Genomic DNA, 13,240 nt, shown 5'->3' on the forward strand with positions numbered 1-13,240 from the left:
TATATTTTCTGATCACCGAAGTTCTCTCATTCATAATCTGTATATGTATATCATCTATGTAAAAGAGAAAATGCCAAATATATACAAAAAAGGTTTAACTATTAATTTAAAAATATAACCACTTAGGGTAGGTACGATTCTTTAAATAAACAAAATCTATTAAACAAAGTAATAATGATATATTTGAGAATATTCTGAGAACCATTAGGTTAACCAGTCAAATACCTCTATATACATCTACCTTTCCCGTAAAACCAAATAGTTTAATTCTCTCTAATACGCAAAATGTCGATTGTCACAAGAAATATTCCATTTATGCTCTAGTGACCTTACTAGAAGCAATCCAGTGAGACTCGAAATATATGTGCCTTTTTTCATACCTTAACAATTCATATAAGTTCCATTCCTACCTAGATTTTTAATGTAATTCAAACTCATACATTAACTACCAAATTGCGTTTTAACATACCTAAATTTTTCTTTCTTTCGAAAATTAACTTTGAGCCGATTCCGTGAGTCAACTGTTAATTGTAGATGTTTTCAATATGACATCATTTTTACTTTTTACACAAGACGTCTAATTGGAAACGTCTACAGTTAACAACTGACTCATGGAATCGGGTCAATGTTGATTTTCCACAAATTAATAGTTTATGTATGAGTTTGAACTACATTAAAATTTTGGGTTGGAATGCAACGTATACAAATTTTCAGATATAAAAATGTCATTTTATCGTTGCTTTGACTTGGTTGACATCCTCCTCTTAGACCTTGAGTCTGAAACGTTTCTCATAAGAATTTGGAGGATTCTTCTCGGCCTTAGGAACCCGAATTTTTGTAGGAGTAAAATAGTTAACTTTCTAAAATATTAATTTAGAATATTCTTTTATATTCTAAGTTTTATTTTCTTATATTTTCGTATTAATTTAAGATTGATTTGATTTTTATTTTTTATAACAAGATTTCAAAATTCATGAATGATGTAGAATGAAAGTCTAAATTACAAAGGCCGCTTAGACATATATATGTTGCAACATACTTTATAGACTGGATTAAAATTTCTATGAAAACTTGGATGTTTTAGAATCGTGGAAACGTCAAACGCTGTGCTATGGTGAATTAATTTATATAACATGTGATGATCTAAGCATTTTGATAACTACAGGGGCATCTGAGTCTAAATTTAGTGTTATGTAGTAAACAAATATAACAACCGTCCCCTACCAAAATATGTGTAAGAACTGATTCGTACATGAAATTTGATTCAGAGGATCTACAGTCAGCGATCAAAATAATATATTTGTTGTGAAAGTAATGTGTTTGGGGCTGTTTGTTTCACCATTTGTTATTTCCATTCAGATGATTCATTTATATGATCTATCTAGATGATTCATTTTTTTCGAATTATTCGAATTTCAAATCATTCAGATTTTTGTACATGTTTGTTTGTTCATCCAGATATTTCATCTAGATGAATCAGCTAAATGAATCATATGTTTTTTCTTTATTTTCATTTCCATTCAAATGAGTTTAGTAAACAGATTACCAAAATATCCTTGTGTTAGTTTAGTCATATGGTTGATATTATTTTTAAATATATTACATTTAATTATTTAGTTTAATATATTTACATTAGAATTATTTCAAAAATTAACAAGTTTTTTATGGTTTAGGCGGGAAAACAAGATTTTTCGGTTTTAGCGGACAAACACATTTTTTGGTTTTGGTGTGAAAATACATATTTTTGATTTTGGCGGGAAATACGTTTTTGCGGTAAAGATATTTTTCAATTTGACGGGAAAACGATACTTTTCGGTTTTGGTGGAAAATAAAATATTGCGGTTTTGGCAGGAAAACACATTTTGTGATTTTGGCGGGAAAATGCATTTTTGTGGTTTTGGCGGGAAATACGTTTTTGCGAGAAAACCAAATTTCAATTTTAGTGGGAAAACGAAATTTTTCGGTTTTGGCAGAAAAAATGTTTTTGTGCTTTTGTCAATTTTTACGTGGGACAAAATAATATTATGTTTAGGTTTATAATTTGTGAATTGCATTTGGGGCATAATAGACATTATACCATTTTGAATGAACCATCTCCATTCAAATGATCCAAATTGGTTCATTTGAATGGACTTTAAAATTAAACCTAGATTTCCAAAAATCATCTGAATGATCCATCTGAATGAGTTGCACTTTTAGTGTCTAAACAAATAAAACTCTCATCTTCATCCAAATGGCTTATCCAGATGGAGAAACAAACATGTCCTTTCTGTATCTCATATTCACAATCAGAGGGTTCTGCTATATAGGATTACATAGACCGTCATAGACAAATGAACCTAATACACAATGAACCATAAATTGACCTAGACTCTAACTCTATTATAAATGAGCCGGCTGTCTTCTCTTGATGGACCGGACTGGTTAATGGACATCCACAATATATTATTCATAACAATATTAATATTTATAAAATTTTATTTTATATTGATATATATATATATATATATATGTATATGTATCAAAATTTAATTTTTTTTTATATTTTATATGTTGCCCTTGCTAACAATGAGAATGTGGAAGGTATGAAGAACATCATGATCTGGATCTTATAGTTTTTACCTCTTAGAGTTGAAAGAATTTCTTTTCTAATTTCTATTCGCTATTACATTTTATTTGGTTTATTAAGTAAGAAATTTGTTTAGTTTTAGATTTTCTAAATATATGGATAATTATTTAAATTTGGAATTAAATTAATTTTGGTTTTAAATTCAATGAATTCAATTTTAATTCATCTTTTTAAAAACTCCAAAAACTCCAAAAGATTCTACTTTTAGGGTATGACCCCGGATTTTGAAATTTAGGTTCAAAACTTTTACGGGCCGGACCGGTTCAAACCATGCTCAAATAACAATGGACTTTGCAGGGTTGGAGCTGGCCTGGGCCGGGCCGGGTCAGGCCGATCGATATCCCTAATGTAGAATACCATTCTTTTTAAAATTAAAAAAAAAACAACTTTTAAATGACATTCTTGTGTTTAGAAAAGTGACAGAAAGAACATATGTTAGACTGGAACTGACATAATAAGGTCTAGATTACTTAACTAAGTTTTTAAATATTAATTTAAAGAATCTTACTATTAAATTTAGATAATATCTTTATAGTTTAACTTATTATTATTATTTTTAATGCTGAATAATTATGCTGTTATAAATTATAAGAACTATTACGTATGATTCGCCAACAAACAATTTACATGTTTTATGAGGATTCATATCTTAACTACACCATGTGAGCAAAATTTTAATAAATTCTTATTCAAACTAGCCCTGCGCATTCGAGTATTCAGTTCTGTTTCGGGTAAGAACCATTTGGTTCTGGGTATATCGGATAAATCATTCTTATATCCAATAGGTATTTATGAGATTTCGGTTCGGTTTTAGTTCAGTTTCAAGTCGGTTCCGGGTACGCATTTAATATATGAATCAAATATATATACAAAATATATTAGTTAACATGTTAATCTAAGTGATCTAATGGTTACACATTTGCATATTAGTCAATCCAACCAGAGTTCTAGTCACTAAAGGTGTTAATTTTATAAGTATCTACTATATTTTAAATCAAAACACCATATATTTATAATATCAGAGAGTAAATAAAAGATAATATTGTCTCGTCGCAACAATGTTCGTACTAATCATGTCCAACTCGGGTTTTAGTGGGTTTATTGACATTTTACCTTATATCAAAAAGTTGAAATTTGTTTGTTTCGGATATTCGAATATCCGTCCGGTTCTCGGTTCGGTTCCGGTTCAGTTCTGATTATTCAGATATTGAAATATAGGAACTATTAGAGTATTTGAGAATTTTGGTTTGATTTTGATTTCAGATATTTTATTTCGGTTCCGGTTTAATTTTTCGGTTTCAGTTTTTTTTTTTGCCCAAGAGCTAATTAAAACTATCAAAACAAGGGCCTTACACAATAACTACAACTAGAACTTAACCTGCGCTCCGCACGGATGTTTGATTTAATTTGTGTTAAACATAAACTCATAAACCGCTGGTTTTTTTAAAAAAAATTCATGTACTTTTTATGTATTGTAATTTACATATATAGTAGAATATTTTTTATAATATAGATGTTTGATAATAATTTTTTTATTTGTATATAATATTATATTAAAATTTTATAACTTGATAAAATTTGATGTAGTTATACTATTCATATGTTAACCTGTTGTTTTTTTGTAATTTATTTTAAAATGAAACAACATGCATACTAAATTTTTTAATTTTTTCACTAATCTTTTATGAATTATTATTAATTTTATGATATTTTGTTTTCTTGAAAATTGAACTCTCGAAATTTTTATATTTGACTTAAATAAATAAGATAATACTATATTTAAAAATTGTTTTATATAATATTTAATATGTATATTTTAGTTTGTATTTTTTTCACCACAAATAAACAACAAATTTTGTAATTAATTAATTTAAATTGATTTTAAATACAATGGCATAATATGTAAATAATAAATACAAAAAGGAAGTATTTAATTTATTATAAATGAAATGGCTAAATATATAAATAAAATGAAATAATTAATTTGCTATCCATATTTCCAAACAATTCTCATTTATCACGTTATCCATGTTTCAAAATAGTATCAAAAATATTTCAATTTTAATAATATAAATATTCATATTTTCAAACAATCATTGTTTATCATGTTATGCATGCATATTTTCAAACTGTATCAAAATGTACATCAATATTAATAATATAGATAGATATGTCATTTTTATCCAAGCATTAACTTTTTATTTAAGAACTCTTTTTTTTCTTTTGCAAACAATAACTACAATCAACGCCATTTTGAAATGAAGCATTAAAAGTTTGGTGGAAAATATTTGTTTTCAACTTTTTGAAAACGTAAAATTATCTTTTTCTAAGTTTTCGGAAAGGTGAATTATTTTCTGTTCTTTGACAAAAAAAAATAATTGTTTTCTATTCTAATTTAACACTCTTTGACAAATTTCCACACAAATATAAATATAGGTGAAATAAAGAGTCGAAACTAAAAAACGGTGCCCGAGACTAAAACCATTCCCAAACGGTGCGTTTAGATATTCTCGGCGTTGCTTTCATTCGATGGCGAACGGAGGACCGTCCTCTTCATCTTCTAATCCGGTAAAACCTTAATCTCTCTTAATCTTCCGATATCGTTCCTAGATCTCTGTTCTTTTTCTCTTAATCAAACTCTCGTTCTCAGGAAGTTGCAGATGAAACCCAAGACTGGATTCTCGGAGCCGGGTCGGGTTGGGTCGAAGCCCGAACATCTTGCGACCACTTGAATTCTCTTTCTCCCGATTTAGCTCGCTTACCAAATCCTGATACTCCCTGTTCAAGGTTTTACCCTTTGATCCCTTTTATGTTCTGGTCTGTACAACGTCAAAAAAAAAAAAATTAATAATAATAATAATAATGTGTTATATTATTGTTATTAATTATCTTGTGGTTGTTTTGTTTGGTAGTATATTGATTTTGACATTGCTATTGTATTAACTTAATTATCTTTACTTGCTAAGGTGCGAAAACCCGGTAGAGAACTGGGTATGTCTTTGTTGTAAAGAGGTTCTGTGCAGCCGTTTTGTGAACAGACATATGCTTATGCATCATCAACAGACTGCTCATTGCCTTGCACTCAGCTACAGGTATATGCTTCAGTGGTTTACTACATTTGCTTGTTCTTTCTTTTTTTTTTTACTTTACTGTAACTGATATGCTTAATTCTGCGGCGAGGACAGTGACTTGTCAGTATGGTGCTTCTGCTGCGAAGCGTATCTTGATGCCCAGGTCATATTGCAGCTGAGACCAGTTCACCAAGCTGCTTATATTCTCAAATTTGGCGAGGCTCCTCCCTTGCCCCAACTTTGAACATTCAAAGCTCCCTTTTTTTTTAACCTTTGATGATTTTGTATCCCTGGATGTTTTTAGCAAAGATGATTTAGTATATTCGCTATTTTTGGTTCTGTGAAAGCCGGTGAGATGATATTAATTGAACCAACCATTTCAATATAGAGTTCTTTCATCTCACATTGTTTGTTCAATCTTGTTCTTCCTCTTCAGTATATCGTGAACCCATGAAAATGGTTTCGTTCTAGGCTTCTATATTATCAATGACTTAAGGCGAGCATCTTTCTGAAACACATCTTGAATCTGTTTCAACAGATCACATTCAAACATAGTCATGGCCATTATAGTATCTTTGGGGTCTCCTCGTGAGCCTTCAATACCAACTCATGGCGGTTCCTTAGATCACAACTCTCCTTCTAAACGTCTGTTAGATCCTTTATCAGTTCTTGTGCAGCGCTTCCTTAGGCTGATCCAAGTAATCATGCACCTCCTTTAAACTAGCACGGAGAGCAGAATTAGAAATCTAAAGGTCATTGATCCGCCCTCACTTCCGCCTTCAAACTATTGAGCTTGCTTACTAATGAAACGTTGCAGACGACTACTGCCTCTTGGATCGCTCAGTTTTCAATGCAACTGTCTCAGACATCACTATTCTCGACCTCGGCCACCTTCTCAAACGTGAGATGGACATTTCACGCTCAGAGTATGAATGAAGACGATTTACTTAGCCCATATACTGTCAGAAGGTTAAACAAGAAACATTATTCAACAAAATCATCACCACTTTATAGTGGATACTCTCATCAATACCACTTCGCTAACATGGAATGTACCAGCAATCTGAGCCTTGGTGGACTCGGATGATGCAAAAATTATAGAAAGTATTCCACCTAACTGGAACCAGTTGATTAACAAAGAAAGATGACATTTTATCAAAAAATAGAAAATACTTGTTTAAATCTGGCTATCAAGTAGAGAAGGTGCATAGTGATTCAAGGTATTTGCTTATTGTTTACGGACTAAACTTCAATATTTCGAAGGTTTATTCTTGAAAAATTTGTTGTCCACCCAACATTTTACATATTCTTAGGATGTCTTACGGTTAAGATTAATCTGTAGGCAAGAAGTATTCAAAATAATATCTAGTGTGAAAGAGTGGAGTAGAGGAAGAGTCAACGAATCATGTATTTTTTAAATGTCTACTAACGATTTAAATATGGACTCTCTCAAAAATCCTGTCAATCCTAGAAAATTTTTCACTACAAACTTTTTGGAAAAATATTGACTAATGTTTTGGAGAACTTCTCTATATATGGATAATTATCAGTTTGTTTATATTTAAAAAATGAAATAACATGTTTTTTACTAACATAAACATATATCCCAGAGATACTCTACAACTAGCAGAAATATATTTGATACTTTGGAATGAGGCTCAAGCAGCAAGCACAAAAAGGGATCCCTAAGTTATAATCCTACTTCAAATACTAGAAAATGGTGTTTTACAAATGGTTCATTAAAAGAAAAATGATACCCATTTAGAACAGTGATGGTATAGTATATTAAAGAGTTTTGATGGGTTAATTAGGGCAAGAAATACAAGAGCTCGCCTTTCACCCATCCACTCGGAATTAGAATCTTTCATTTGGGAAATGAAAAATATGAGGATTCTAATTCAATTGTATGTAACATTCGTAAGAGATTGTTTTTAATTGTTGAAGATGATTTCAAAGAAAGACGAATCATCTGCTTTTGCAATTTACTTTAAAGATATTCAGCTAATAAAGTAGAGTTTTAATCATTCGTAACTCATTCATGTATCACAGACGCACAACAAAACTGCAGATACTCTTGCATGCAATACTCAAAAACAATAGTTTTTTGTCATTTACATAGACATATAGCTACCATTTTGATTTTGTACAATTTTATTTGTGTCTGTTTATGTTGTTGATAATTTGTGTCTGTTTATGTTGTTGATAAAAGCAATTAGAGAAATGACGAAGGAGAGTTGGAGGAAGAGAAAAAGAAAAAAAGAGGGAGGAAGAGAAATTGTAAAATTAAATTTTATTCTATATTATTAAACATAGTAGATAATAACTTTTTTCTTTTTGATAATAAATTTTTTATCTTAAAATATATATTTTTGAGAAATATATATCCATTTCACGCAAAACAAATTCGGGTATATGTTGAAAAATATAAAAATCTTTTCCTCGATTTTTTGTTAAATATTGTTAAAATAATTAATTTTAAATCAGTTGTTAGGGGATAATTTTTTTGTAAACAGATATAAAGCAAAAAGAAAAGGAGAGAATGAGAAATATGTAGCTCTGATTATAAAAGATAAACTAGATTTTGACCCGCCCTTAAAAAGGGCGGGTATATTTTTTGTTGAAAAATTATTTTACGTAACAAAAATTATGATTTTTGATAAATTATATATTTTAGTTTTTTATGAAATTTATCTTAAATTTACTTATATGACTTATTTTTGTTATTTTCAATATGACCAAATTTTAGAAAACTTTAAATAATTCTAACCCGTAATATGATTTTATTTATTTAAACCGAAGTTAAACTTATTTTACTCAGATTTTTTTAATTTAAATAAAATATTTTATATCTTCAACATTTTTGTATTGAAAAATTTATTTGTGCGTTTCAAAATATTTTCTATAATTGTATTAAATTTTGTTTATGTGATTTAGTTTTTTATTTTAAATGAAACTATTTTTAAGGAGTTGAGATAATCCAGACAAGTATTATGATTTTAATTGTTGATTTAATCATTTGTTATTTCAAATTTATTTTATTTTAAGGTTTCATTGAATAAATGCTTTCAAATGATTAATAATGTGAAAGATTTTTTTGAAAGATATGGTGCAAACATTTAGGAAACAAATTTTCAAAAGGCTAAAAACTTAATTATATTAAATAATTTTTAATGTAATTGCAAAATAATGACTTTTGATTAGTTACAAGTAATGTTGGAAAAAAGGTGCAGACAATTTTTGTAATTACTTAAAAATTTCAGGGGTAGATTCATAAACATTTATATGCTTTAATAGAATAGATATATAGATATATAATTTTTTTTTAACTGGTGGTTGCTAAAGTGTTTTTATTAAATTTGAATTTGTTAATATTTGGACTATATAATGTAAGATGATATAGTATAATATTATGTATGATATATATTCTTTTAAATAAGTTTCAAAATGTGTATTAATTGGTTTAGAGGTCGATGGCATATGAATGATATTGTTTTGGTTTGTGGGTTAGTCAACCAAACAATTTTGTATCGTTAGCAAATTGATTAAAGGGGCTACGAATTGTTTTAAATGGTTTAAATATAGAGAAAATATAATTAAATTAGTGTAACCCATTTTAATGGTTAGAGTGAAAACAGGAAACATTAGAACCATGATATATATCACGTGTTGTTAGGATATATAGGGGTAAACCAAACAAATAATTAGTTAAATGAAAGGGTCCAAAACAACTTGCATAAGTCGACTTTTTAAGACTGCTTCCCTTTTAATAATAGTATAGATACTGTAATTAATCTCTATGTTCTAAAATACTGTAATTAATCTCTATGTTCTAGCCATGACATTGCAATTACTGTTATTACTCTCTATGTTCTAAAATACTGTTATTTCTGTAATTATAATTTTTACTCCTTAAATTTTTTGATGTTGGAAGTAAATACTGAAAAACAAGTTTGATGTTTAAGTTAAAAAATATATATATATATATTCATTATAGGCCATAAAGGGTAAAGCGCTTCCGGAAAATCGAATCAGGGCTAAAACAGTCGCTTCTGCTTGGTACGTTCTGATCTGATCTTCCATCATCTCTAGTCTCCTCCGATCCATTTTGTTTTCTCTCTCTCTCTCTCGAGAGAGAGATCTTGCTTACCTCCAATATCGATTCCTCTTGTTAGTCCCCGATCTGATTAACAAATTTGATATCTGTCTTCTTCTTCTTCTTCTTCTTCTTCTGTGTGTGATCCGTTAATCTAGCAGGGACCCTAAGATCGCACTCTGAGCTCGGGATTATCCGATGGTGGTCTGCAAATGCAGAAAGGTGTGATTCATTTCATCGTTGTTGGTGATTTCGGATCTTGCATCTCAATATTTGGTTAAGAAATTGGGAAAATAGTTTTGGATTTGTGTGCATGTCTTTCTTTTGATCATCTAAATTGGGAAAATAGATGTTGTAGGAGAAATCATCAACTATTTGGTGTTAATTATTTGTCGAATGCTAATGTTTTTAATTTCTCTTGTTGTTGTACAGGCTACGAAGCTGTATTGCTTTGTTCACAAGGTCCCTGTTTGTGGGGAATGCATTTGCTTCCCGGAGCATCAAACTTGTGTGGTATGCTCATCAAACTCATATGCTTTCTTGTTACCCTGACCTGATTGTTTTCTAGGCGAATTAAGTCTCTTGTTTTTTTTTTTGGAATGTGGTGCCCTTGTTCAAATTGCTAAATTCTATTAGAAAGTCTTTGACTCATAAAAAGTTTGCTGCTTCTGAGAACTAATACTTGTACATGCGACATTAAATGTTAATCTAAATATATGGTGGGTTGTGTGGTGTACTATAACCGATAATTTTGCAGAGTTGAAGCTCCCTTGTCTGATTCTGTCTATGTATCTCAGCTCTTTCCTGCGGTGTTTATTTTGTTTTGTTAGACATTTATGGATGTTCATTTCACGCCTCTGTGTCACTAACAGATGCCTTTCTGTCATCAAGATCTATTTCTCGGGGCATATTATATGTCTCTTTTCTTGATTTGTGTGCATAAGCAGCCATCTGATCTAATCTTTCTGTGGCCGTGTTTTCCCCCATCTATAGTTCAACAATGTATCAAAAAAATTGCTTTTTCTTCTTTGACATGGAGGGACAATGGTGAAAGATGTTTATATCGTTTTGTAACCAATTAGGTCCGGACTTATTCCGAATGGGTGATAGATGGAGAGTATGACCCGCCGAAATGTTGTCAATGCCAAGCAACATTTGATGAGGGGGGAGGTCTTCAAGTCACTCGTTTGGGTTGCTTGCGTATGTTATCTCACTCTTATCATTAGTGGTTCTTTTTCTTTTTTTCTTTTAATTTCTTAATACTTACAAACTAAAAATCTATTTGTGTCAGATGCTATACACACAAGTTGCTTGGTTTCTCTTATCAAGAGTTTTCCTCCCCATACTGCACCTGCTGGTTATATCTGCCCTTCTTGTAGCACCCCTGTAAGACCTATTGATTTGTATAGATAAATCTTGGAGAAGTAACGTAATTAAAATAAGAGTAGCTGATGATATATTATAAGTCTTTCTCTAAAACTCCGATGACTTTGAGCGCTTCCTTTAGCCTGGTGTGTACTACTGCACCCATTGATGTAATATAGTGGATGTAGCTATCTAGGTTCTTTTGGTCCTGAGGCTTGTATATTGTACCTTGCTTCAAATGCCTGTTTGGAGTGTTATATCATAGCTCTTATATTGTCGACAAATTTCAGATATGGCCTCCTAAGATGGTAAAAGATGCAGGATCTCGGCTTCATGCACAGTTAAGGGAAGCGATTTTGCAGGTCAGTTTTATTCTCTAGGCTCAATTGCTGTTGCATGTTATCCAAGTTGTTCTTCATGAAAGAAGTTAAAACTTAAAATTATTAGTTTGTCCTCATTCATCAAGACATCTCTAAATGAGAGCATAGATTATTTCCATTAATCATGGCAGTTTAATTTTTTTTTTTCGTTTGTATATATGCCAGACTGGCCTTGAGAAGAATCTATTTGGGAACCATCCAGTTTCGCGAGCCTCTGAATCTCGTAGCCCACCCCCTGCATTTGCGTCAGATGCATTGATTAATGTATCATCATCTTCTTCTCATACACAAGAAGGGAAGAATCTTCCTGATGGTTATTCAGTAGCTGGCAATGGAGAATATTCCAAATCTGCGGTTTCAGAGATAGTTGAAATAGATGTTCCTGCTTCTGCTGGGAATTACATGAAATCCTCAAGCCCTGGAGTAAGACATTCTTCTTAAAATATGAGTTTTTTCTTCCATGAAAACTAGTTGTAGTTCCCAGTATTTACCCTCTATGATTTGTCACAATTACTCTTAACTATCAATCGATGTTGTATATAGTTTGCTGCTGCTGCTGCTCGGAAAGGTGTACCCGCTGTGGACAGACAGAACTCTGAGACTCTATATTATGCAGACGACGAAGACGGGAATAAAAAAAAGTACTCAAGAAGAGGTGAGAGAAGAAACTTGTCTTTTCTGAAATAATATATGCGTTTCTGCTTTTACCTGTCTAAGACTTGTTGATTTTTTGCTTCATGTAAGGTCCTCTTCGTCACAAGTTTTTGCGGGCTTTACTACCATTCTGGTCAAATGCATTACCAACTCTACCCGTGACTGCACCACCTCGTAAAGATGCAACAAAGGGAGAAGAGGGTTCAGAAGGACGTGTAAGACATCGATCATCAAGGATGGATATAAGAAAAATACTCCTTTTCATAGCAATCATGTAAGACCTTGTTTATGGTTTTTTTTTTCAACTGCTTTTTCATATCATCAACTGTAAGCTAATTGTTAAACTCAACCATGTAACTGATGTGCAGAGCTTGTATGGCAACAATGGGGATCTTGTACTACAGACTTGCACAACGGGTAATTGGTCAAGAAGTACCCGATGAGGAGCAGCAATGAAAGGTAATATCGTATCGGACAGGATGATAAGACTGGCTCAGCATAGATACTCCTTGCTTATCCAAATCAGTTTGCCCAGCTTTAGATCCTTTTGGACGTCTAGAAATGTTAATTTCGAGAATTGTGGGATTCGGTTCTTTGATTGTCATCTGTTTCTGTTTCTTGACATGTTTGGTATAGACGAAAATGCAATTTATGGACGCTTAGCATTTTCTATTTTCAACATTTTGTGCGCTCTCGGTAGTCTCTCTCATAGAGGCTAGAATTCGCATCGTTGTGGTCACTGAATGACTTGATACGTGTTAGAATCTACGTTTTTACTCGTAGCGTTGTGGTTTACATATAGGTTGGTATCTATCTACCTTGTTTAACCACTAGCTCGTTCTGTCTACACGACATGACCACAACGTTGTTTTAAGAAATTTACTCGATAAAAAATGCCATATTAACAACCAAAAGCTGTCACAACAAGGAGGTTCTGTCCGCTCTTCATAAGAGCAACATTCTTTAGGACACATATCACTATCTCTCTATCTCCTGTCTCCTGTCTCTCTTTGTACTCAATCCACACAAAGACTGTTAATTTAAACAC

At 31.4% G+C, this 13,240-nt stretch overlaps 2 protein-coding genes across 3 annotated transcripts; both read left to right on the forward strand.

Moving 5' to 3' along the window:
- The first annotated feature begins 5,051 nt into the window (after positions 1-5,051).
- Positions 5,052-6,103, forward strand: LOC108826000 (uncharacterized). The gene is made up of 4 exons (XM_056993356.1): positions 5,052-5,197; positions 5,280-5,416; positions 5,596-5,721; positions 5,815-6,103. Exons 1-4 carry the CDS (start codon positions 5,159-5,161, stop codon positions 5,942-5,944), a joined length of 432 nt encoding a protein of 143 aa, XP_056849336.1. The 5' UTR covers positions 5,052-5,158; the 3' UTR covers positions 5,945-6,103.
- A 3,594-nt stretch (positions 6,104-9,697) lies between these two features.
- On the forward strand, positions 9,698-12,884 carry LOC108823884 (uncharacterized). Of its 2 annotated transcripts, XM_018597180.2 has the most exons (10): positions 9,698-9,756; positions 9,955-10,015; positions 10,226-10,306; positions 10,876-10,993; positions 11,085-11,179; positions 11,449-11,520; positions 11,704-11,961; positions 12,082-12,193; positions 12,283-12,466; positions 12,561-12,884. In XM_018597180.2, exons 2-10 carry the CDS (start codon positions 9,992-9,994, stop codon positions 12,646-12,648), a joined length of 1,032 nt encoding a protein of 343 aa, XP_018452682.1. In that variant the 5' UTR covers positions 9,698-9,756; positions 9,955-9,991; the 3' UTR covers positions 12,649-12,884. The 2 variants fall into 2 exon arrangements, with proteins under 2 accessions (XP_018452682.1, XP_018452683.1); XM_018597181.2 differs by lacking the exon at positions 9,698-9,756 and having other exon boundaries at positions 9,783-10,015.
- The last annotated feature ends 356 nt before the right edge of the window (positions 12,885-13,240 follow it).

The sequence above is a fragment of the Raphanus sativus genome, chromosome 9 (genome assembly GCF_000801105.2).
Source record: "Raphanus sativus cultivar WK10039 chromosome 9, ASM80110v3, whole genome shotgun sequence".
NCBI classification, from domain to species: domain Eukaryota; kingdom Viridiplantae; phylum Streptophyta; class Magnoliopsida; order Brassicales; family Brassicaceae; genus Raphanus; species Raphanus sativus.

Coding starts and splice junctions, on each gene's coding strand:
- LOC108826000 (XM_056993356.1), top strand. CDS start 5,159: ATGGCGAACGGAGGACCGTCCTCTTCATCTTCTAATCCG. Junction 5,198..5,279: donor CCTCTTCATCTTCTAATCCG/GTAAAACCTTAA, acceptor TCTCGTTCTCAG/GAAGTTGCAGATGAAACCCA. Junction 5,722..5,814: donor TGCCTTGCACTCAGCTACAG/GTATATGCTTCA, acceptor CGGCGAGGACAG/TGACTTGTCAGTATGGTGCT.
- LOC108823884 (XM_018597180.2), top strand. CDS start 9,992: ATGGTGGTCTGCAAATGCAGAAAG. Junction 10,016..10,225: donor TGGTCTGCAAATGCAGAAAG/GTGTGATTCATT, acceptor GTTGTTGTACAG/GCTACGAAGCTGTATTGCTT. Junction 11,180..11,448: donor GCCCTTCTTGTAGCACCCCT/GTAAGACCTATT, acceptor GACAAATTTCAG/ATATGGCCTCCTAAGATGGT.